General features: G+C 46.9%; 1 protein-coding gene and 1 long non-coding RNA gene across 4 annotated transcripts in view; one reads left to right on the forward strand and one right to left on the reverse strand.

The window, feature by feature from the left end:
* Positions 1 to 8276: 8276 nt before the first annotated feature.
* On the reverse strand, positions 8277 to 10252 carry LOC121070947. Its single transcript, XR_005820309.1, has 2 exons — positions 10121 to 10252; positions 8277 to 8867 (listed from the first exon to the last, which is right to left on the reverse strand). It is a non-coding gene; the product is annotated as an uncharacterized LOC121070947 (long non-coding RNA).
* A 4982-nt stretch (positions 10253 to 15234) lies between these two features.
* Positions 15235 to 25203, forward strand: part of CDC42BPB (CDC42 binding protein kinase beta) — a 95355-nt gene continuing 85386 nt past the window's right edge. For all 3 annotated transcript variants that reach the window (XM_040557294.1, XM_040557295.1, XM_040557296.1), the window contains exon 1: positions 15235 to 15633. In XM_040557294.1, the coding sequence (XP_040413228.1) occupies positions 15456 to 15633 (178 nt within the window). In that variant the 5' untranslated portion in view covers positions 15235 to 15455. The remainder of the gene's footprint in view (positions 15634 to 25203) is intronic.

Genomic DNA, 25203 nt, shown 5'->3' on the forward strand with positions numbered 1-25203 from the left:
AGGAGCTGCAAACCATCGTGCCAGCAGGACGAGGAGCGAGCAGCAGGAGCACGTACTGCTGCTGGAGGTCTGGTGCCGTTCCACCACAGCCTGGCGGCTGAGCCCAGCTCTCTTTGTCTCTGTCAGTCTCTTTCTCCTCACTGTGGTTCAGCCACGCTGTAGGTATTCACTTCCAGCATCTTTTAGGTGCTCTGGCACTGTGACTGTCGTAGCAAAAGACCAAATCGCTGGCCCTTTCATGGTTGAAGTAACCGTCAGGTTTAAGTGGTGTTTAATTCAGTGCTGCTCCCAGCTGTAGCTTTCTGGAGTAGCCGTTTTCCGTGTCTGCTTCTCCCGGGAGAGCTGCACTTTCTGCGTGTCTACCCAGGCCGTGGTCTCAGATTAAGCCCAGGCTGCAGCAGGCACAAATGCCCTGTGCTCCCCATGTTGTGGCCATCGTCCCTTCCCCTCACTGTGAGGAGCCTTGGGGTGACTCGGACCATCCCATCTCCCCTCTCCACATCACACACCCCACCTCAGCCTGGAAATAATGAGTCGTGCCCTGGAGCAGAGGCTCTGGAGCACCCCAAGAGTTTGCAGCCATGTGCTTGCAGGGCCGTGCCAGCCCTGGGTAGCATCTCTGCTTCACACCGGGCTTGCTCCTAGTGAGGGGACAGAGCTGTGAGCTGTTTCCCTTGCTGGTCACAGGCTATGGCTTTGCAGGGAGCTCAGCCATCCTCCCTCACCTCCGCACAGCCACGAAGCTGGAGGATCAGACTGTGCCTGCCCACACACCCACCAAATGCCACAGGCGGGCTGTTGGGTAGGTCTGGCCTGTGTCCTGCCTAGGAAAGCTGTTTCGGGGCACTTTGGTTTGTTTGTAGCTTCTTAAGAGCAAGAATCAAGCCACTTCTGCCTCATCCCTCAGATCACTCTGCATCTTTGGCTACTCTCATCCGTGCAAGAGTGGACTAATTGTCCAGGCTGCTTGCCTAGATACATCACTTCTGTTAGAGCAGTAAGCTGCCAGGTTTATGAGCATTAATAGCTCCATATTTATTCCACTATCACAAAAAATATAATACAAACACTCAAAGATTTTATGGTAGCTGTTGCTGAATCATTGCAAAGTGGAATAACTTCTTCATTAAAAATTAGTCTGTCGTGTTTGCTTGCTTCGTTATCCAGGGTTGTATTCTTTCCTTTTCCCAGTTGGTAAGTATCAACATGACAGGTACAAGCAAGACACAGGATTAAGGGCGAGTGTAATTTTAAAATAAAACCTTCTGTGCTGAAAACTGGCAACTGTATGGCAGTCAATCTGCTGCTGCTCCTTTCCTTCAGCTGAAGCGGGTATAAGTCACGAGAAAAGGAGGATGCCACAGGACATCAGGACATAGCAATGTGCTCAGTGCAGCCAAGGCCACTGAAGGAGGTCTCTTGGGGCCTCGTAGAACTTGATGGTTGGAAATGATTTCCCCCATACACATTTTGCACCACATGTCTTTGCAGTTGAAGTACCTATGAGCGTGCCTAAGCAATGATACTCTGCCAGGATGAAGGTTGGTGTCCTCAGCCTTTCTGCAGCTCTGCTGAGGGAAATGGTTTGCAGAAGCTCTGGAAATCTGTTGGTTTTCTACACCTTGGGAATGCAGAGCTCATTGCATTGCCAGCCAGCCCAGCAAAAAGGTGAGAGGCATCACGGGCAGCTAAAGGCGAGTCAGCTTAGATTTTGCAGAGTTCAGAAATGCTTGAACCAGTCCTGTCAGACAATATTCCCAAAAGACAAATGCAGTCAAATATATCCCCCCAAACCAACATAAACATGTGTTAGAAAGAAAATACTGTTCTTTCTGAAGGATGCAGTAATCTGAGACAGGGCTTGATAAAGCAGCGCTTCAGTGCCTTATTTACAATGATGAGACAGACGATGTGAAATGATGAGAAGTCTTGCATAACTAATTCACTGCAATGCTTCAAAGCTGTTAGTGGGATGATAGTAAGAGAAATAGAGTGGATATTTTGTGCCAAGATTTTTAAAAAGCACTTCATAAGGAGAAAAGTTAAAGATTAATTAACTATTGGCTGTGTTATGATAGTGGAATAAAGCAGCCACTTAGACAACTGGCTTAAAACAGCTTATGAGGGGAGGCTAGGACATGAGCAAACCAGTAAGCATTTGATTTTAAGACTTTAATAATCTGTAATGTCTTGTATTTTTAATTACTAGGTTGGAATATGAAATATTAGTTACCAAAATTTGCAGGTTAAGACAACAGTCAGGGATTTAATAAGTAGGAAGGGAACTGGTCTGCGTGCAAGGCAGTTCTGTTCTGAAAGGCAGTTGTGAAAATTACAAACTGGAATTTTTTGCATGGTTATATTTCATGTACAAGCAAGTGACATCTCTGTAACCACCTGCTTTGCAAACTGAACTGGAGATCCATGAGCATCAGTGGGAATATTTGTAGAGTAGGGTGCTTCTCAAAGTGAATCAGGACATCAGTCCCTGACCCCAAGCCAATAAAGGAGAGATGTGCTTTAATGTTGATGACTAATGTGGAACAATAAATCAGGGAGAAATGCCAAGCTGCAAATAGCACTGTCATGCAATGCACTGCCAAGTATTTGGGAGTCCTATTCAGAAAAGTTTTGAGCTCATCAGCATTGTATGTAGCTGCAATAAACCTGGGAGAAATAAAGACATCACTGGTGGTATTGAATGCAGAATCTGCACCATATGGTCTAGTGGTACGTGCATTTTGCTGAGATTACAGCATGAACAAGAGCAGTAGTTCCATAAATACTGTTTAGGACTGGGCTAAATTCTCATGGGCTATTTGGTAGGCTTATATGCTGCTCTTCCATTTAAGGGATCCTTAAGATGCAGTAAACATATGTTTCATATAGGGTAGGCTGCTCAGGAATTTGACCTGTTCTGGCTAGCCTGGTTTTGTCTGGGTACTGTTTTGAGGCTGAGTGACAGGGGTTGGGAGACAGAAAAGAAACTCCAGGGCCATGCAGAAACAGGCACAAGAAGATACATTAAAACTACAGCTTTTGCAGTGGGGGAGGAGAGCAGAGCGTATATCTCTGTCTGTGCCCAGCCTGAACCACAACAGCTGTGCTTTTGGATCAGGGCACTGCCTGAGGGTCCTTCAGGGCTGTAGGCAGCAAAATCATCTCAGGCTGTCTTGATTCCTGGGCTCTGGAAGGGCTGACTATGTCCCTAGTACAGGGGTCTGCCTCTCCTGGGTGTTGCAGTAAGATCTCGCAGTCCTTGAAGAGCAGGTTCCAATGTTCTCACACTCTCATTTTTTTCCTTTCTCCAAACTGGGCATGCAATTTAGGTCACTGCCAACCCTTCCATTATTGTTTCAAACCTCCAAGCCAATAAAAATAGCTCGTAAAGGCTTTCATTTTATCTCCACCACCCATTTTTCAGTAATTCAGCAGGAACAGCCTGTGCCCTGCTGCTTTGCTGGTCCTAAGTTTCCCAAGTGTCTTTCACATCTTCTTCAAAATTTCTCAGCAAAACAGGTTGGCTGTCTGGAAAACAGCTACTCACTCTTCACCTTTGCCCACCTCTCTGTTGAGGAGCTCATTAAAGTCTTCCTTCTGTCTTTCTGCAGATGAATTCCTCATAACTAAAAGCTCCTGTTTTGTTCCTTATTGGGCATTTGCTATCTTCCCTTCACTGCCGCTTTTGAAAATGCTCACATGCTGCTAGGACTTCTACTCTGCCCTGTCATCTCCAGCAAGCCACAAAATAAATGCTTGTGCTTTGTCCTATCAGACTTTTGCCCTCCCTTTTGGCTTTATCATGTTCCTTTGTCAGAGTCTGAACTGGATTTTGAACGCAAACTATCCATCATGCTGCATGTTGATCTTCCGTTGCTTTTGTGCCACCCTCACCAAACATTCCCTGTCTTGTTATATCTGGAGATGCTAATATCCTTCATAACTCTCCTACAACACTCAGTCAAAACCCCAAGCTTTCTTAGCATTTCTGTGATGTCCCTATCTAGAGTGGGGTTCCTCAAAGCCTCTGTGGTATTTCTACAGCTGTCCTTCATCTGATTCTTCATCATGGAGGTATTTCTGTTATCAGCATTCCTACAAGCCACTGTCAGAGCTCTCCGACGCCCGGTGTTCTGGTTGTTTCTTTTGTCAGCCTGAGTTCCTTAGCAACCTGTCTTCTGGTTATATGTCAGTCGTTCCTCCTGCACCAGCAACTACTGAACTCGATTTCTACCAAATTTGGCAAAAGCACAGAAATAGCAAAGACACTGTCTGCCTGCAAGTTCTGTGAAAATGGGTGATTTAGTAAAGGAGAGAGGTTCTGCTTTTGTACCTTCCCAGAGAGAGGGGCAGGACTGGCTCCAGCCCTCTCCTACCGCCTGGCAAGCAGCACGGCCTGCCCAGCCTGCCAGGATGAGAGCCCAAAACAGGTAGGTGGGAGACAGGAGGGGAACTGGGAGTATTGTGACTAGCCAGGAGGAAGTGGTAAATGCTTTGGCACGTTGCAAGGCTGGAGGATACAGGCACGGGAAGGGTGGATACTCCAGCTGGAGTGCTGGAGGGGGGGCAGAGCTGGCTATGCTGCTGCGGAAATGCTATAGACGACAAGCAGAGGAACGAGCATTAGTGTGTGAATCCAGGCCACACATCCACTGGAAAATGTTTCCTGTGTTCTGCTGCTCCCGAATCCTTCCTATCTTGGATCAATATTGGCTAACTGGTTGAGGTGATTAATAGCAACCTGGGCTCTGGAGTTGTGTACAGCCAGACCACAGCTAGCTGGTCTCATTCCCTCATAAGTATTCATAGCACAAAGACTCTTTTACCATCTGATTGGTTTCTTCCTCTATTTTAGCAGTGCAGTTCTCTTGCCCATTTCTTTCAACAACTTTGAGAAAGCTGTGATACGTCAGTACAGTTCATAGACTTCACAGACTGCTATTTTGTCACTCACTTCAGCAGTGACTACTGACAAAGCAGATATCGTGCTCTCTTTTGTGTCCTGAAACAGCAAATTTATTTGCTGAGGGCTTCCAAACCAAGTGACTGCTAATAACCCAGGCTCACTATAACACATGCTCACACTGCATATTAGCTAACTTTCTTCTTCTGTAACACAGTGGGTTCGCTCATATTTAAAAGACAGACTTCCAGCTCCCTTAACTTTTGTATGGCTGTAATACTCCTCTAGTTGTGATGACTAATTTTGGAGGCAACCTGACCTATATCAGATCAAAACAATATATGTTCCAAGTATTTATTCCTTTTCTCATCATAAGCCACTTAATCACATTATAGCTAGTACTTTCCCAAGGTATATATGAGTTTCTTACAAATCACTTGTTTTATAAGAAAGAGATATTAAGCATATGCCCAGCCATAGTCTAAAGGACCACTAGATTGCTTCTTAGCTGGCACTGTCCTTCAGTGTGACAGGGGAAGGAGTCTGCTAGCAAAACTCGTGGAAGTTTAGCTGTGTGCCCATGGGAACACAAAACCCTTTTGCATGGTCATGCAATAGCTAGAAAGGGCCATTTAAAACAATTACAGCTCATACTTTGTAATGAATGAGGCCCACAGCCCTGCCTCAAGGTAGTGAAAATGAAGTAAACATTCACTGAAGCCTAAGGAGTTATTCTCCAGGGGAAATCCAGTAGGCAGGAGGAGACGCAGGCAGAACAGGAAAAGGTGTTAACTTGCAAGACATCTGGGCTTAACCTGAGCCAACTGCATAAAAATGTCACATCCTGTCCCACGCAGAGAGGACAGCTACTCACAGCAGCACCGACAAGCCAGAGGGACACGGCCAGTCTGACCAAGCCGTGCCTCGGCAGGTCAGGGCCTGCTGCAAAATGCCAGAGATACGTGAGGCTGCTGACATGGTGCTGGTGTAAAAATCCTGGGATAAGTGTCCAGGGCTCAGCATGGCTCTGACTGGGGCTGTGCCCTGCATCCCGGGTGTGTGCCCTCACACAACGCTGTCCTTGTGCTTTGAGGGGGCTCCAGTAGGATCCCGCAAAGGAAACTGCATGTTGCCTCATGCAGCAATGGCTGCTCCTCTAACAGGCTCTCTCAAGTCAGATGGTTTTGGAGTAACATAGATGGGTGTATATTACCAGTGAGAGACTGACAAGGTGGTTAGCTTAGCACACTCTTCATTATATTCAGAGGAGAGGATGTATCGGCCCTGCTGAGCAGTGGCTTACCTGGTTCTCTAACTCTGAAGCTTGGCTCCAGGGGTGACATCCTCTCTAGTCCCACAACAAAGCCGGTTTCTCCCAGAAAAGATGACAGATACGTAGCCAACAATGTGCCCTTGCTGCAAGAAAGGGCTGCATTAGGCAAAGTATCACCACCATGTCGAGAGGGTGACCCTTCCCTCTGCTCAGCACTGGTCAGGCCGCACCTGGGGTGCTGTGCCCAGTTCTGGGCCTCCGGTACAAGAGACCTGGGCACACTGCAGAGAGTGCAAGAGGAGGCCACCAAGATGCTGGAGGGCATGGAGCACCTCTCCTGTAAGGGGAGGCTGAGGGAGAAGAGGAGCCTTGTGGGGGGGAGGGGGGGCGCAGATCTTTTCCATAAATATATATATATAAATATATATATAAATACACATGGAAGGGTGTAAAGTAGGATGGAGCCAGGGTCCTTTTGGTGGTGTCCAGTGCCAGGAGAAGAGGCATTGAACACTGGAAACACAAGAGGTTCTGTCTGAACATGGAGAGGCCACTTCTTTACGGTGCAGGTGATGGAACACTAGAATGGGTTGGTCCAGAGAGGTTGTGCAGTCTACCCTCCTTGGAGATCTTCAGAAGCCGCCTGGACGTGGTCCTGGGCAGCCTGCTCTGGTGGCCCTGCTTGAGCAGGGGTGGACCAGGTGGCCTCCAGAGGTCCCTGCCAACCTCAGCCATTCTGTGGTTCTGTGAAACCACAGAAGATCATGCATATACCTAGACTCCCAGCACTGTCAAAAAGGTGACCCTCGACTTTCTATTATGACAATGAGTGATTACGTTTGGAAGCCGTCCCTGAGATTCTGCTTGAGCTGAAGCCTGCTGTGAGTACTTTGCATTTACTCTTAGAAACTACACCCAGCTGGATGGTTCAGGGAAAAAATGTATTTAAATTAGGCTTGTGGATTTGCATCTTAATCGTGTTATCATGATTAAGTAGTACCTCGGTGTTACCTGAGGCAAACATAGGCTACACACCTAAATGAAACCTGAAATAGTCAACCCCTTCTGCTTTACATATATTATGTCAGTTCAGATTTTCATATCCGCAGGGCAATTCATAGATTGGCAAGTGGCATCTTAACGATTGAAAGAGACAGCCTTGCCCAGGACAGGCACCAATTAATTGCAGTAGCGATGGATGCTTCGAAATAATGTGTCCTGTTCCTGGACTGCCACAAAATTAAATTTAGGCCTTGTCCTACTCCCAGCAAAATCAATAGCAGGGTCAGCTGGACATCAGTGGATTTCAATGAAGTTATGACAATTTCTACAGCTGAAGATCAGCCCTGGGGAGTTTAGTTATTGACATCATGAGCCTCTGCAGTTTGCTGCTGACTCCAGTGAAGCCATGACAATTTATTGTAGCTGTGGATCTGTCCCCCTCCTACTAACGTCAGGAAGAGAAGAAGCCTCTGTTTAAACCATTAATCCTCTTAGAAAGAGCAATCATGACTGCATGCTCTTCTGGTTGTGCAGCCTGAGCACTCTGCCTGTGGCGATGGCCACTGAAGAGTCATCATTTCTGCACTTAGAAACGTCCCTGTTTCCCCATCACAGCTAACAGACTCGGAACAACAAGTAATAACCACAGCAGCTGCCTCCTCGGATGCTGTATGCCTGCCCATATATCTTGCATGGGGGAGCAGCTCTCTGAACCCATGACTGCTTGCAGAATTCCTCCCTCCTGCTCCTCCCCGGCCCTTGATGGCTGGAGGACCTCCAAGCCAGGGATTTGGGTTCCTGGTACCATGTCGTAGTCATTACTTGCTCTTTTGTCACTGAAAACAGGGCTTTGGTAAAGTATGTGTGAAGCAATAAAGTGTATGTGTGACATTGTCACACAGAGATCAGACGCTGACTCAACCCCCACGTTAGCAGGAATTGCACCCACACCCAAAATGGAGAGACTACAACGCTGTGTTTAGTCATGTCTGCAAGTTAAAACCCCACAGACGCAGCTCCTTATGGCCTGTAGGTCGTTCAACATTGTTCTGTACAAAGACAATTATACAGAGCATCTAAAAGAAAAAAAAGATAACGTGGGGACAGCAAGATGGCATTTTATTGTCGAGTGGTTGAGGGCTGATTACCACAGAGCCAGCTGGAGGCCAGTGCAGAACTAGAAGTTGTCCTTTCCTTCTCCTTCGCCAAAGTTAGCAAGCAAAGCTGGCTGCTACTCCTTCTGAGAGGGGTTAATGCACTCCCACAAGCACCACCAGCCACCACACAACCCCCAACCCGAATTAGCTGATGCATGTCCAGCTCTTCAGGGTCTCTCCTAGCTTTTTGTCTCTCCCTCCCCTCCATTCCTGCTGGCAGCGTGACCCCTACAGACCCCTGCGAAGTCCCACTGGGTGCCACCAGCATGTACCCGAGGAAGAGCAGCTCATTGCCAGTCGCTGTGAGGAGGGAGCTGTGAGGAGGGCAGTCAGGCCAGGCCAGCACTCACATTCACCTGCAGTGCTGCGAGCTTGGATCTCTTCTGAATCGCTGTCAATATTGCTGGAAATTGTGGAAACTGCTGGCATAATGTGTGAGATGGAGGGCTTCCGCACAGCTTTGTGAAGACCAGGTAAGCCAGAAGCCAAAGGTAGCAGTGTTGGTGTAAATCCAGCCGGAGTGCCTCTGGACCTGTAATGGTGCAGCTAGGATCAGCCTACAGCTTGGGTGAACGCTTTGTTAGAGCAAATGAATAGGAGCAAAATGTCTTTTCGCACATTGTCAGAAAAAGTCATTTTGTTTTTGGAAGAGGCTCTATTGAACAGGAAAGTGAGAATTACCCAGAGATGCCTTTCAGGGTATTTGATACTGAAGATAGTACAGTTATTTTCTTCACTGCCCCAGGATACTGTGAATAAATTGAAGCCATTTTTGGTCCCACCTTTGCCTTTTGAACAGTGCCTGGAAATTCATAACAAAAACACCAGCAGCCAAAGGTGGCTTGCCAGGTCACCATTACCGAAGAAGTAGAAGTGTTTTCTGCACAACATCTCCTGCTGCTTTTGGACATTGTATAACTGTATTTTTTCCTGAATGCTGTTTATGCTCTGCCTCTTACAAGCAGATTGGAATATTTTCTGATTTCAACTTCTCATTACCAAAAAATAAAGATATCTATGGATTCTCCATTGTGGAGAGGGAACCAGGAAAGAGAATGCAATAGAACTCACTTTTTATTATTATTATTATTAGTTTGATTATACATTTTCTGAAAATCAAAGAGCACTCTGTCATAGAAGAAATGAAGTATGTATTAAAGTAACGTTACTTAAAATGCAAAAATATTTCATTCAAAGCAGACTAGTTCTTTTCCTTGTAGGTAGATTTAGTTGTGCTTATCTCCATGGGAACACTGCTATTAAAGTCAGTGACAGATTTTAAAGGTACAGAAGAGAAGATAGACTGAAGAAGTTTTTCTTTTTTTCTTCTCCAGTCATTCTTCTCAAGACATTAAAAAAAATAAAATAATAAAATGCAGCATTAATTTAAAATGCAATATGAAAAAACACTGCTACTTTCAGCAACCCAAGGGAACTAATCTTATAGATTAGCTAAGAAAAAGGAACATATTTCTTTTTGCATATATCACCTAAAATTTCTCTTATTCTCCACAAGGAACAATACTGCTTTGTGCTTGGCGAACCATGGTGCCAGCGTATCTAGCAAAATAAATCATTAAATAAAAATCCACAAAACAAATAGGATAATCTTGGTACAGCATCTACTCAGGCGCAAAAAATTGCCTCTAGCAACACGATGCTTTTCACACTTTGAACAAAGATTGATCTGACTGAGTCTGGCAGAGGTGAGGTTGCAGTAACACAATCCTATTAAATGACAAAATGGCAACTATACAGATAGCAAAACATGCTGCTGCTACTTACAAGATGTCGTAACTGTTGACAAGTACTTGTTGTTGTTGTTGTTTTTTATCATCCCTACTGCTTCCACCTCCTTTGAAGATCCCTGAAGTAGCATGAGTCTAACTGGTTTTTGTTTTGTTTTGCCAGTCTTTCAACATTATCACGTGCCTAAACAGACTAGATCATGGAGCCAATGCTTTTCTTGGGATATTGTGGACTTGAAATCAGAACTGAAATAAAAGTGAGCTGTTGTGTTGCCTAAATGCGGTGATGACATTCTGTTCCAGATGTCCGCAACAATGACCTCATCTAAAAACCGCAATTCCCTGACACTTCAGTCATTTCAGACAAATTCTGAAAAAAGAAATAAAGAAGAAGAAAAAAAAAAAGAACAAGTGGCTCATAATGATTTTGATGGAAACAGCTGCCCACTTCAGTTAATGCTACTCTCAAGACGTTGAATGGAATGAGAAGCCAGTTAATTTGATTGGATCCATTTCAGGCTCCTTGTATGAAACTGCCTGTATCAGGAAACATACTGATCAATACCCATGATGGTTTCCTGAAATAGCAGCAGGGAGGCAAGTTCCCTTCTTTCAGGTGAACTTTAAATAGACATAAATTACTGAGAAAGAAAACAATATGAGTAAGAAAAAATATTGAGGAGGAAACAATGTGTTTGGGAACCTGCTACATCTAGATTGGAAGAAGTGACAGGTTTGTAGGTTTCTGAGCCTGTGACAGCTTCTTGCTCATTAAATCCAACAAAGCAAACCAGGCAGAAGTGACATATCCCTAAAAGAATCTACCAATACATCTAAGGATTTTTTTTCTTCTTTATTTTTTTTTCTCTTTAAGAAAGCACCCACCAAGTGCAAACCTTTTCATATCCTAGTATACCTCACCTTCACTCAAAATATTGTGTTATACTATGACTGAATTCTAGGTACGTACAAGAGCAAAGCAGAAGCACTGCCAGCAAATGCACTTAATGGCAAGAATGCACTTAGTAGAAGGTGGCCTGCCAAATGGCTTTGCTGCTATTTTTTTTTATTATTGTTATGAGAAAGCATTTTAGTGAAAATTGGAAACGAACGACTCTCAGCTCTTCCCAGCACTTCTTCATGAACAACTTCCCTTTCTTTCCTCCCACTTCACTCATCATCATGTGCAAAGACATGAGCATCTGTGAAATCCCCTTGCTAAACTAGTCCATTAGCAGTGAGCTGAAGCAGACAGAGCTCCCTGGAAGATGAAGCAGAGTTCTAGCATCCGTCATCCTACCAAGAGACTTTGTCTTGAGAAATCTTGTGCTCACTTCTCACCATCGCTAACCCCACACAGTCTCCAGTGGTGGACTTAGCTGTTGTATTTAATATTGAGTATCTACCTCAGTGCTCAGGCTTACATGATGAAAATGTCATCAAATACAGCCCCCACTGATAGATTATTTTTGGCACCCAGTCTGGATGACAGCTGTAGATTCACACTGCTTTTGGCAATAAGGAATTTTTTAGAGTATTGCCAAATACAAACAGTGATGGAAAGGTGACAGTTTCCTAAAAAATAATTCCAGGAAGGAAACTCTATGATAACAAGAAGAAATAAACCAGTCATGTTGTTCTTAGCCAGATTTAACTCCTTCTTATATTCTACTTTTGGAATTTTATCACTATGAGCTTTCTCTGATTTCAATTTAATTATATTTTGTATTCTGAATCCTTGGAAAACTCCCTTGCCTCACATTAGTAAGCTTCTCTCTCAGCGAGAAATTCCATCTAACTTCCTTAATGAGTAGAATATATTTACGTCTTCTAGCTAGGTTTTCTAGCTGATCAGAGTCTCCTCTTTGCTTATTAATGTAAAAAACAATTGAAACAAAAAGCAATAAAGTTTGCAACTTGGTATTTTTTACTCTTTATCTAGAATTCTGTCTCAATGTGACAAAGTAGGTATTTGTGATGTCTTCACTTTTTTTTTTTCTTTTAGCATGAAGGCCTAATTTTAATGAGCAATATATGCAATTTCTGTCCATAGACTTCCCTATTTCTTTATTCTTCTCAATTCCAAACTGATCTGTGGGTGGATTTTCCTGAAGTCATAAAGCAGTGACACAGCTATTTCCTGTTGCCATCAAAATTCTGTAACAGAATTTCTCCCTCTAGTAGTTACTAAGTTACCTGGAGAACAGCCAAAAAGAAAAAAGAAAAAAAAAAGAAAAGAAAAAAAAAAAAGGAGAGGAAAGAAACTTAAGTTGATTAGTTCTGAAGGAACTTTTCGGTAGCCACATGGACTTTTTGCCTTCAGTTCTGCAAATCGGCAATGATTTCAGAAAATATATGTGAGAACCCTTTTGCTTACATTTTGTCTCACAAAAAAAAAAAAAAAAAAAAAAAGAGGATTTTTAAAATCAGAACAGTCCCAGAAAAGGGGGCTGTATTTTTCCACTGAAATATACCACAGGAAAAAGGAACCAGTAAGATGGATCATTTAATTTCATTTAGCCAGATCACATTTATTTTTAGTATATGGAGTTGGCACACATGACTAACAGAAGTAGAATACCTTCAGCTACGTTTTCAAGCTTACATACATTTTTTAATAAATATGCCAAATGTCACTTTTCAGCTAGGTAGTGTTTTTTTTAACTGCAAACCTTGCTGTGAAAATCCAGCTTTATTTACAATACACAAAACTTGTAACCCTTCACAAGATTTTTTTGAAATCTTTCAGCTAATTCTGAAATAACTACAGAACCACTCAAATACCTTTTCACATGCGGGTTCGATACACTAAACCTTCCATAGTTGTTAAAGCAGGCTTCAATATCATCTGCCATCCATCTGCTGTCTTCCCCAGCATAGGACCTGATTCTCCAGTGATCAGTGGAAGTCAGGAATAGCCCTTGAAATCCCTGAACCCTACTAATGTAGAACAGACCAAGGAGACTGGTAGGCAGAAAACCGGCTCTGCCTTCATCGAGCTGCAGTTTCCTTTATACTCTCTTCCTTGCTGAAGGAGGTTGTGATAATCACCATCTGCAGGCACAGATAAGAAGGGGAAAGATAGATATTATAACTTTCTCTTCTATTATTGTAACAAACTACTGTATCTTTAGAACTCTGCTTCATTGCCCTGATCAGCTGTCCAAAAATGAGTCTCCAAAGTGGTAATAAGTGGAAAATGTTAAACTCTCATTTTAAATAAAGCAGTAACACCAGGGGAAAAAAATGGGATTGTTAAAATGCTAAGAATCCTGAAAATTAATGCATCTATGATATTAAACAGTTTGAGGTCAGGTGAAACAACTGTAACCAGGGAGAAACAGAGAGGGAAAACAATGAAAACTTGTGAAAGAATATCCTGTGAAATATTTTTTTTCAAGTAGATTTTTGCAGAAGGAAGTACAAAGATATAGAAGTCATTTGGGGAAAAAAAAAAAAGTTAATCCACTGTGGCTTTTCTTTGTTTTAAAATTGTACGTTCTCGGTAAAAAAAAACTGTGATTCACAGTATCCTCTACTGAACTGCATTTTTTAGAATTAACAAGTCCCAACACGCCTATACCTTTTTGATCCAGGTAGTAGGTCCAAATGCACAGCATGCTGTTATTATGACCCAAATAGCTTTCAGATACAATAGGTATTTAGTCTCAAAGAAATATCAGACATGCCTGAGGGGCAACCGCTCCTAAAAAACAGTATTTCTGTAATCACCTGCTGGACCTCTGTCGTGTTGGGAGCAATACCTTCTGCTCCATAATGCTTCGTCTAGCTCTGTCTGGCTGTGCTCCTGACCTCTTGAAAAGGGCAGCTCTCTGTATGCAGCACTGGCTGGGTCTGACCCTCAAGGTGATGGTTGAGATCATTCAGGTCTTTCAACAAATTCACACATCACTTTCTGACCATGAAGGACCCCAGCAACTGCAACTACTGCCATGCAAACCCCTGCCTAGCTCCAGCTCCTGGAGGCAGGAGGTTTCCTAGCTCTGACAGACCCAGCACTGAGCTGCCTCCCATCTCCATGCGATGATTTCAGGATGGAAATGAGGAGACATTTCTTCTCAGAAAGAGCAGTCAGGCATCGGAATGGGTTGCCCAGGGAGGTGGTGGAGTCACCATCCCTGTGGGTGTTCAAGGAAAGGTTGGACGTGGTGCTTGGGGACACGGTTTAGTGGGTGACATTGGTGGTAGGGTGGTGGTTGGACCAGATGATCTTGAAGGGCTTTTCCAACCTTAATGATTCTGTGATTTTCAGCACACCTCGCTCCATCTAATCACCTGGGGAGATGAGGACGGAAAAGGCATCCTTCCCAGTATAGTTTTGCATCGGGACCTGACCGGCCGCATTCCTAGAGAGGTAAACTCCCATCACGCTATTCAGCATCTTGCCTTGAGGTGCTGCAATCTCCAGAGAGAACAGTTCTCAGAATAAATTGAAATGCAAAAAAAAAAATATATATATATATATACATATATATATATATATAAATATATATATATATATATTTAAAAAAAGGCACTGCAGAAAGCTTGAGAGCCTTGCACCCAGCTCCTCCAGGTGAGCGTGGAGAACAGCTGCTAACACACAGGTCTGCCTCAACCACCAGCAAGGCAGGGGCTGCCAGAGGTGCCAGTTCCTGGTGACACCAGGGATGGACAAGAGGGAGTGACACCAGGAGGTGACAAGAGAGGTGACAACAGGGGGAGACAACGGGGATGACACCAGGGGTGACCCCAGGCATAGACCCCACGGGGTGACACCAGCCCAGGGGGGAAGCTGCTGTCCCTCGGGCGAAGCCGTGGCCTGGCAGAGACCAGGTCACCCCCCAGAGCACCGCAGCCCCCCCAGCAGCGCGGGGACCCCCTCCGCAAAGCCCTACAACGGCAGGCCACGGGGTGACGAAAGTGCTGCCGAGACCGCGCAGCCCCCTTTATCCGCGTGGCGAATCTGCGGGGACGGTTCCAAAGACCGAACAACCCCCTCCTCCCCCCGCAGCTACGGCGCGGCGCAGGGCCCAGTCCCCCCCGCGGGGCCCCTCCCCGCGCCGCTCTCGCGGCGTTCGGGGCGTGCCCGGGGAGGAGCCGAGCGCCGCCGAACGCAGCCGAGCGCCGCCGGAGGTTGCCGAGCGGAGCCGAGCGGGCGCGGCCCTTCCCGCCGCCGGGGCGAGGCCGGAGCGGGAGCGGCCGGGGCGCGGCCCATGGAGCGGCCGCGCCTGAGGCGGAGCCCGCGGAAGGAGCCGCTCGGCCCCGGCGCGGCCGGGAAGAGGCGGCGGGGCTGAGGGGGGGGGCCCCGTGTGGGGGTGGTGCCGGTGCCGGTGCCGGTGGTGGTGGTGGTGCCCGGGCTGCTCGGCACCATGTCGGCCAAGGTGCGGCTGAAGCGCCTGGAGCAGCTGGTGCTGGACGGGCCGCAGCGCAACGACAGCGTGCTGAGCGTGGAGACCCTGCTCGACCTCCTGGTCGGCGTCTACGCCGAGTGCAGCCGCGACTCGCCGCTCCGCAGGGACCGATACGTCTCCGACTTCCTCGAGTGGGGTGAGCCCGGCGCCGGGGGGCGGCTGGGGGAGGCGAGGGGAGGGCCCCCCGGGGGGGTGCTGGGCCTCCCCTGCCCCTCGGGGGGGTGCTGGGCCTCGCCCCTTACGTCCCCCCCCGCCGTGTTCCCCGTGTCCCTGGCCTGCTGTAAGGGGCTCTGCCTCGCCCCAGACGCCAGGGCATTGCCTCCCGGCCCTCCAGGGCTGCTGGTGGTCCTCGGGGCTGTGCGTGTGCCCCTCCGAGGGCCGGCGGGTGCTCCTCGCCCTGCGCTCCGTGTAATTCGGGCATGCCCCCGCAGGCCGGCGGGGCTGCAGGCGGCCCTCGTGTGACACCTTTGTGTGGTGGTGTCGGGGCTCTGGGGTAATGAGAAACCCGCAGCAGAGCGGGGCGTGCTGACAAAAGGAGACGTGGGCACCCGGGGTGAGGCTGAGGATGAAAGTTGGCTGTCCTGCGTGGCGTGCTGACTACGGAGGGCCTCCCCCGGTGCGTGCCTAAACGAATTTATGTTCAAACGGCCCATGGTGGCCGACTGGTTTATTCAGCTGAGTAAGTTATGAATAATAATTCATGGTGAAGGTGACTTAACTTCTCCGTGGAGTGGGAACTGGCGTGAAGGAAGGAGAGAGCGTTGCTCACAAGGATGTTGTCCCGTTCGTCAGCTGTTCTGTGCGTGTACAGTTAATTGGGCTCTTAAAGATATCTGTTAATAAGAAAAAAAAAAAAAGAAACAACAAAAAACACAAAGGATTTCCTGAGGGAGGGGGAAGGGCGATTTACTTCAGGAGATGCAAATGTGTGTCTTGGTCCTGCCGGCCACAGCACTAAAAGGGAGGGAGGGACAGACAGCTGGTTCTCCTTAATTTCTGTGGGGACCACCACTCTTTGTCATACACTAACAAACTAGAGGATTCACTTCCTGGACTCTTCTATTGACGTCAGTAATGCGATTGCCAACTGAATAATTAACCACTCTATCACATCTGCCCTGCAAGGCTGCAGCCAGGGGAACATCGATTATTTGTTTTGTTGGGGGAGCTTTGTATGTCTCTTGCAAAGTGCAGGCTGGTTTTGAACTTGTTTTCAAGCTGGTGGCTTGGATAAGTGAGCATCTACGGGCTGTGAAGTGTGGTGGAGCAGGGCACGGTGCTACTTTTAGGGTAAAACTCAAGGGCAGGATTTGGGGCAGGCCAAAGAATAATATGCTTTTCCTATAGCACTGTTGGTGGTTGTGTCTTACAGCACGATTCCCATGTTGTCATTTTCCATGTGACGGAGAGTCCAATTATCTAATTGTTTATAAAATTGCTTTTCCAAATCCTATTTATTGTGTTCATTGAATGTGAAAAGGTTACTGACTTGATGAAAAGTATATCTCGCAATAAAAACAGCGTGCAGCTCTCTCTGCAGTGTGGGATTACCCTAGTATAACAAAGTGCCTATTCAATAAATAATTGAAATGTATGTGAGCTACCATCTGGTGCTGCAGAGTGGGGATGAAAGTTTATAATCCAGTCTCTCCGAGGTAAGGGGATGGGCCTAAATCTGGACTGCTGTGTATTCCGGTTCCATCAGCAAGGAATGCCCTTAAAAGCAATCGAAGTCCATCCCATGTGTTCCTCCCTTTCCTTCAAGCTGTTAAAAGCAAGTCAATGCCAAGGAGGAGACACCTTTTATCTGTGTCCTGATGCCCTCACAGTATGGTTCCACTGACAAGGAACTTGTTTCTGCCTCCAGCTAATAAGGAAGCTATCATGCCAAACACGCTAATCTTCCTCATGTCATGATGTGCAGTCTTAATTACAGCCTGCTTCTCTGTTAGGAGACGTTCCGGATTGATGCGCACAGGTTCTGCGCGCTGTTATGTGTCTGTGGCAGCATGAGAGTGTAGCTAAATATTTGGCAAATACTTTGAAGATTAGCGTGTTTCTTTATCGACTGGAGACAGGAGGAATTTCCTTTTGACAAAATGGAGACTTATCGCCGACAATGGAAATCAGCCGCGTAGGTATGAAGGGTAAACCAAACCGAGCAGTATAACAAGTAGTCCTGTGCTATTTTGGGTTTAAAACTGGGCACGAGGTATCAGACGCACAGAATTCCCTCAAAATGGTTAAGTGGAATTGTTTGCACTCCTGACTGCCAAGAGGAAGCTGAGTTCAAGCGCGGGTAGATGAGGCAGAGTTGTGTTTTTTTCTTTTTTTTTTTTTTTTTTTTTGTCCTGGCTGTGGGAATGCAGAGGAGTTGTTACGGCGTTGAGTGTGGCTGCTGGGCGTGGGGATCACTCTCCTCTGAGAGCAGCACACCGCTGCTCGGCTTCTGGAGCTGGTGGCTGGAATGGGGAGTCTGGAATCAAGCCCCACATTCATTCCGTGAGCCTTGTGCCAGCTTCTAGTCAACACCTGCAGCAGCTTTGCACCTCGTGCAGAGCCTGGGGAGCCCTGGGTGATCGATCTCATTGCTTCTGTCCTATAAACCTGGCTGCTGCTCCCTGCCACGGGCTTGTTTCTTCCAAATCTTCTTCCTATTTGCTAACCATAGAAGAGCGCAGGGCGTGGCCGTTTGCCCAGGGGCAGCTTGTGGCTTCCATCTCTTCAGAAATGTAGGAAGAATCTGCCATTTTAACCTTGGCAGTTGTTGCTTTCCCATGGTGAACGGAGCTTTGAATATCCTAGATTTTTTTTTCCCTGTACCAGAAGTATAATGTACATATTTTCATGCCGCATGTCTTGGAAGAAGAGCTCGCTGAGCTACAAGTGAGGATTTTGAAAGTCATTTTCTTCCAGTTCCTCGTATTTATAACTCCTGTTGAATAAGGCCTCGCCGCTGTATTGTTTATATAATAGATACTGAAATACCGCTCAGCGTTCTTGCTGGGAGCTGACTCCAAGTCTGTAACACAGCAGACCCGTGTCTTACATGTTCAGCAAGAATTTGCCAAATCTGTGCTTAGTGTCATTTAAGCTGTTGCTGCATATGCTGCTTCTGGAGTGAGAACTAATGAGGAATCCGCACAGCCAGCCCTGTTTATTCTAGCTCTGCTTCCTCGTTCCCCTCTGAAAGTCCTCGGTGAAGCTGGCCTGCTGCTGCCCTCGTGCCTCCGGGGCCAAATTCCTTGACCATCTCTGCCGGCCCTCGTAGCCCGGTGGGGCTGGCAGGAGAGCGATCCGGCTGGCATCCCGTGAGGCGCTGGGCTGGGCAGGCTCCCGGTGCCCTGGGAAGCCCATAAAGCAGCCTGCGTGGCCCTACGAGCCTGTGGCCCTACTTCCTTGCTGAAGCCGCCCAGTCCCGCTGGTGAGGACTACCTGAGGCTGCCAGCAAGCACGGAGGAGGGTTCGTGTGGCCTTTGGGCTCCCCTGGTGGATCACACCGTGCGCTGGAGCTCGGGAGCCGCAAGTGGTGCGGTCCGTGTGCTGCGGAGAGCCCTCCTGAGGGACTCTCCCTGCAGCCAGCGCACCCCTCTCCCTGTCCTGCATGGCGAGGAGAGCTGCAGGGGTGGTGAGCTGGCACAGCTCGGGTCTCCTGCGTCTCCTCGGGTCTCTCAGGACATCCATCCCCTGTCCTTTGGCTTTCAGGCACAGCGTGTTCTTCTGCACGGAGCCCGCGCTTCCCTCGTGCTGAGGGATCTCAGTCTTTCCTAATCCAACGCCAGCTGTACGGGAGCCCTAGGATGGCTGCTCCCAGGGCTCTCAGCACCGCGTTGGTGCTCATCTGACATCACCTTGTTTTTCAGGAGTTATCTCAGCGGGCTGTGGCTGCTGCTCGCTGCCCCTTGCTCCCAGCCAGCAGGGACTGGCACAACCGGCTGCTCCGTTCTTCAGCAGCTTCTGTCACGGTTTGGAGCCAGTAGGCAAGCGTGTTCGGCGGAGAGTCTGACAGGAACGGGCCTTATTTGTATTCAGAGAGCTCTTGGTGCTGCACGGCCTCTCGCTCCAGCCTTTGTTTCCCCTGGCTGTGTTCCGTGCCGCTGGCTCACCGTGCAGGGCAGGACGGCGCACATCCCCACGTGGCTCGCCCGGCCTTGTCTCACTCCTGGACTACGCACCGGCTAGCTTTCCCTGCGAGATCGCCTCCAAGCCCGTGTCAGAATAGTCTGATGTGAAACTGTGTGCGTTTTCCCCAAAGCGGGCACACAGGGTACCCCATGGGCTGCTCCTGCTGCTGAGTCAGGAGCTGTTTGCACGTTGGCCTTCTGCTGCGCCGCTTTGTGCGAGGTCTGCTGCCCACTGAGGCTGGTGTTCTGCTTTTGTCTTTTTTCTGTGTTGCTGCTGTTGGTTTGGTTTTGTTTTGCTTGTCGCTTGTTTGTTTTTCTCAACTGACTTGGAGGGGGCCTGAAGCTGTGGGGAAAACAAAGAGGACTGCAGGCGATTAGCACAAGGAGGCCAGCTGGGCACCTGCTGCCAAGCCCTTGAAGACAGCCTGGTGCAATAGGCGGGCGGTGGGTGCTGCTGTAACAGCAGTATGCTCCTGCTCCGGGGGAAAAACGTGTGTGCAGAGCGCTCAGAGCAGCCTCTCTAGCCCAGCCTCAAGCTGCTGCTTCTGGGTTCGTGTCTCTTACGTTTGGGGCCGGGCCACAGGTGGAAAACTCACGGGAAGGATGACCAGAAAGGTGCAGCCGTGCTGCTAGTGCCGTGATTCACAGCTTCGGGTCGCTGCAGGGACTGGTGCGTCGAGTTCTGCACCTCGCTGCTGGTGGGGGCTAAACCAGGAGGCTGCGACTGGGCTTTCCTTCTACTCCCAGCCCTACTTTCTTCTCCTTCCAGCTCTCCTTAAGGAGGCATGGTTAGCATTTAACGGGTGAAGTGAGAGTCTCGTGGAGTGGCCTTTATGTCAGCGGAGGTTAGAGCCTGTTCTCTCAGCTTGAAAGTGGTTGTATTCAGATGTGTGGATGTGAACCTGAGGAGAAGTCACGCTTCCTCAGCCTACATTAGAACAGCTTCGAAGCTTGCTGCGGGGTAGATGTAGTCCTCTGACTGCCGCAGACGCTGACGTGCTAGAAAATGCCCTTGGTAAGGGTGAGGGCACAACGTGTGGCTGATGCGGTGCTAGTATAGGAGGCAGAAACTGTCCTGAAGTGTTTTAAGATGACCTTATTAGAGCTGTCAGACTTTGAGCACTGCTTATGAGGATCTTTTCTATGGCCGATTTGGTTTACACCAGGAAAAAATATCACTTAATAACACGGCCTGCTTCTTGATGTCAGGTTTGTTGGTTTAAATTCTTCTCTCGTCCTCTTTACCAATTCTCCCCATGCAGCGAATGCAGAAAGAAGAAAGCCAGGAAGTGACCCCAGCCTCTCCTAACACGAGCGATGTCCTCCTCTGCCAGCAGGAGCTGCGCAGCGCCTGCTAAGCCTCTTGGGCACAAGAAAGAGACAGCTCGCTTGGGTGGGAAGACAGCTGATGGCCGAGAAGTCTGAATTTCAGTCTCTGGCCCAAGTCCCTCTTCTTCCATCTGACCGATAAAGCTGTTGTGGTCCCTTGTGCAGCAGGTAGCAGCGCGAGGGTGTGGGTGAGGGCCCGTTGGGGCAGAGTGAAGCTACAGGTGCCTTGCAGAGGTTCTGGAAAGGCCAGTGGTGGTGGTGGCCACGGTTTCTTTGTGCACACTGCAGTGTGGATGCAGCTGGAACCCTTTCCTGTTCCCTGAAGGCTTTCCTGTGGTCGGAGATGGGGCGCTGTAGCCTGGATCGCCTGGGTAAGGAAGCCTTTGACAGTCAGCTGGCAGGCACGCGCTGGCATGATCGCCGAGCCCTGATTTCCAGCGGTCTCTGCTGTCGAGTAAACGGTTTCTGTTCTTGTACAAAATAGATGTTAGGATTAATTTGTGGTAGAGCAGCAAAAACTGCCACGTTAGCTTTGATAGCGTTGTAGTCAGGGCTAGTGATCTGAAGGCGTGAGGTTCAAAGCTTGCTGCTGTGTGCACGATGGACCCTTTACAGTGCATCTCTTCTGATCTGCAATTTTTAGATTGAGTAGAATATCTTTAGGATATCTTTCAGTGACTTCTTCTGTCCTATTTTGTTCTGTGAAACACTGGCATTGGATGCTGAAGTCATGTTTTGACAGCGTGAAAGTAGTGTTGTTTGGAGGATGAGATGCACATTGGCATGAGCTGTTGAAATGACAGCCATCCTGGGCAAAGCTGCTCTTTTGTCCCATAGAAGGAAGTCAGCGTTGCTTTTGTCCTGTGCATAGATAAAGTTGCTAATAACGAGCAGCCGTCTTTACCGAGGGCTTGAGGAATTGTTGTTTGTTAAAGGCTGTGACCTATTTTCTAGTTAAATTTTGTTGAAAAGTCAGGACGAGGTAGGTAAGCCGTTGCTAAATTTGTCTTCGTATGGAGGATGAGCAGTCAGTACTTTCTCACTCGTGGTGCATGATAACATACAGAATGCAGAAGTCAGGTTCCATAAGCATCCATACATTTAACGTTTCTCAGAATTGTTTCATTTAGAAACATGAAAATCATTTGAAATTCCTTTTTGCAGGTAATATTAAGCTAAAATATTTTGCCAAGAAATATTTCATTTGCATCATTAAAACTTCTGTGGTTGGCACCAGTTTTGTGCTCTCAGTGCAGAGAAACTGCTTGGATGGTGGTTTAGTCAGCACATTCAGTGCAACGAGCCCTTATCATCTGAAGCTGAACTAACCTTTTTTCTTCCAAATAATTCACATGGGAGAGTGAGTCAGTTTCTTTTACACCTACGAGAAACAAATGGCTTCAACCGTGAGTCAGAACTGAAGAGACTCGTTTCGTTGGCTTTTTTTAGCAAGTTGATTCTGCTTTATGGTTATATATTTTCATGTATTGGTTTTCAGAAGTGCTGATCTCTAGCCGAGATCGGTTGGGAACGTTAAACTCCTTTAGGTCCTTCAAACTTAGGAAGCTTGCGTTTTTACTCCTTGCTTACAACTTGAGGTGGTTCTTGGATGGGTGTTACCAAAAGGAGGAATTGTAAGACTTACCTAAGCACTTGCGAATGTATCAGAGCAATTAATCGCGTATAGTGCCCAGGATTCAGAGTAACTTACCCGTGTCTGAAAAGATGAATAGGGTGATGAACCATGAGCAAATTTGTTTGGGAAAGTGGAAAGCACTTATTAAAGCTTTTTACTAGATTCTTGCCTTGATAATGCTTCAAACGGAGTTGAGGTCCGTTTTCTAAGTCTTTTGCGAGGTACACTTGAGAATTCCAATCTAGTCTTGATGTAGTTGCCAAAGAGCTTGTATCACACTTACTAATACATCTGACTGAAGCTTTAGCATTAAAAAAAAAAAAGTGACTTGATTTAAAAAGCTTTTTGAGGTCTAAGAATTTCCAAGTGTATTTGGTCTGTGGTTCGATGTGATCTGTTCTTTTTAACTGTCTCCTAATACTAAAATCTTCCACTCAATTTTTTCACCAGCGTATGCAGATCGCCAGAGTGCAGGCTTTTATTTATAAAGACCTTTGTTCCCTACAGTGAATATAGCTTTCTTCAGGAGGAAACTGCACGCTGTTTTCTTAAGCCCCGATTTTGCATAGAGCTCAGTAATGGTGTCTGTAGATATACTTAGGGTGCACTCAGCTTAATGTGTGCATCCCTCGTTGCCAGCTGAGGCCTTAGGCACCCTCAAGTGCCTGAGATCTTAATTTCTGCCGTTCGTGTCATCAGGGTCTTAGCGCTGAAACCATGGCCTAAAGCTGCAAATGTGATAGTGCCTCTGGATGCCCAGCCTGAGACCTCTCTAAATGTCTGAGCTTTGGGAAGCGGTGGGGGTGTCTTCACCTTGCTCTCGTGCAGTGCCACTACTGACCAAATATATTTAGCTGCCTTTCCCAAAACAGCCAAGAAGAGAAATGCTCAGAAGCAGGGTCAGTTCCAGATATATTCCAAATTCTTTTCACATTTATAACCGTTCTCCCACCTAAAAATAAGCAACGATAATTGCTTTGTGAAGTCCAACTTGAAATGTATTTATGCCAGTTGAGAGAGAGATGCATATTCGGCATTTTTAGAAAAGTCTATAAAAAAAATCTGTCTGGATATTTAATCCAACTTAAACATGGGTTATTTTGTTCCAGTTCCCATCACAAATTTCAATGAAAGATAAAGTAATAACTACGGTGAAACCAGTCTTAAACTCACTTAAGTTTATATGTGGAAGTCAGCCTTCCGGCAGTATTAGGACTTTGTAGGTCGAGGGACGTGGATCCGTGCTTTTTATAGAAGGTGTAACTTTACCTAAAGCATAGCAGCCATGACAGGAGTATGTTTTTATTCTTTTGTTATTTTTTCTGAGTATATTATGATTTCCTGACTAGTAGCAGTCCCTTAGCCCAAGAACCGAACTGTATGGCTACCCTGCATAGGTGAGACTTGTGGAAAAGCTTTGGGTCTCTAGAGATTCTCCAAAGGTGCATAAAAAGAGTTTATGCTCTAAATTGGTTTAAAACATGGAGTACTGGAAAAAAGACAACAAATATTCTCCGCTACCAAGAAACCTTTTTGTTTTGTTTTAGTTGAAGGTGTTACAAACTTGAACCATTTTTAGAGCTGTGCCAAGTGTATGTGTGTGAGGGAAATGGAAGCAAGGCAGAGGTTTCCAACAACTCGGTAATACTTCCTGGGCACCTCAAACCTTTTTTCCTGCTCTTTCCTGCTCTTTTCTGATTTTTCCAGGAATCCCTCTGCCCTTGGTTTCCCCTCCCTTCCAGAGATCCCTTGGGGTGGATGGGGGTCTTCTCAGTTACCTGTACAGCTTTGAATTTGCCTTGCTGTTACACCGTGACTTCTCCTATCTTAATTTTGCACATTCTTTCCCCAAAGTTGGCTTCTTCGTGGAGCTTTTCCGTGTGCCTCTGGTTCTCTTGCTGCCCGTGTGACTTGGATTATCAGTGCTGAGAGCCGGAGCGCTCTGAGTGTCCTTTATTTTCCTGTAATTAAGGCAGGCTAGAAACAGCAGGAGGGTGACTTTAGGCACGGAGATCCTATTAGCTTTTTGAAATATGTTCCCAAGGGTTTGCTTTTTAGGATGCATGGGTAGGCTTTAAGTTGAGCTCTTCTTGTGGTAGGGTCAGTCGTTCTGCAGCAGCCCCAAATTTAGTGCCTGATGGCGATACTCTCCTTGTCTGGCATTGCACTAGGGGACGGGCACGTATGGTGCGTGCTCTGCAGGCTTGGTTCTGCGGGCTTCTGGCCGCTCTGGGACTGGATCCAAAGAGGAGTAGCATAGGCATTTTTTTCGGTGTATTCCTGAGAAAGGTCGAAGCTTTATTTAAAGGAATTGGGTTGCTGTTATCTAGTGTGCCATCTTTTGAACTGTGCCCATGAGTAAGATGGGAGTGTAATTTCTGTTTGGATTCTGTCTTTTTAGCTCGCAGTTCTTCGAGGCAAGGGTGGGATCTCACCGTGCCCTATCAGTGGTTCCTTTAGGATGACTTTGCTACCCTGGAGCCCTCTCAAGTTACTCACCCAAAAAAGGAAGCTCTGTTGTTGTGATTCAGAACCTCACCCGATTTGACTTATTACAGGGGGCAGGGAGGAGAACAAATTACATGTGCAAATGGCTAACAGTGATCTAAAGGTCCTA

The sequence above is a fragment of the Cygnus olor genome, chromosome 5, assembly GCF_009769625.2.
Source record: "Cygnus olor isolate bCygOlo1 chromosome 5, bCygOlo1.pri.v2, whole genome shotgun sequence".
Taxonomy (NCBI): Eukaryota; Metazoa; Chordata; class Aves; order Anseriformes; family Anatidae; genus Cygnus; species Cygnus olor.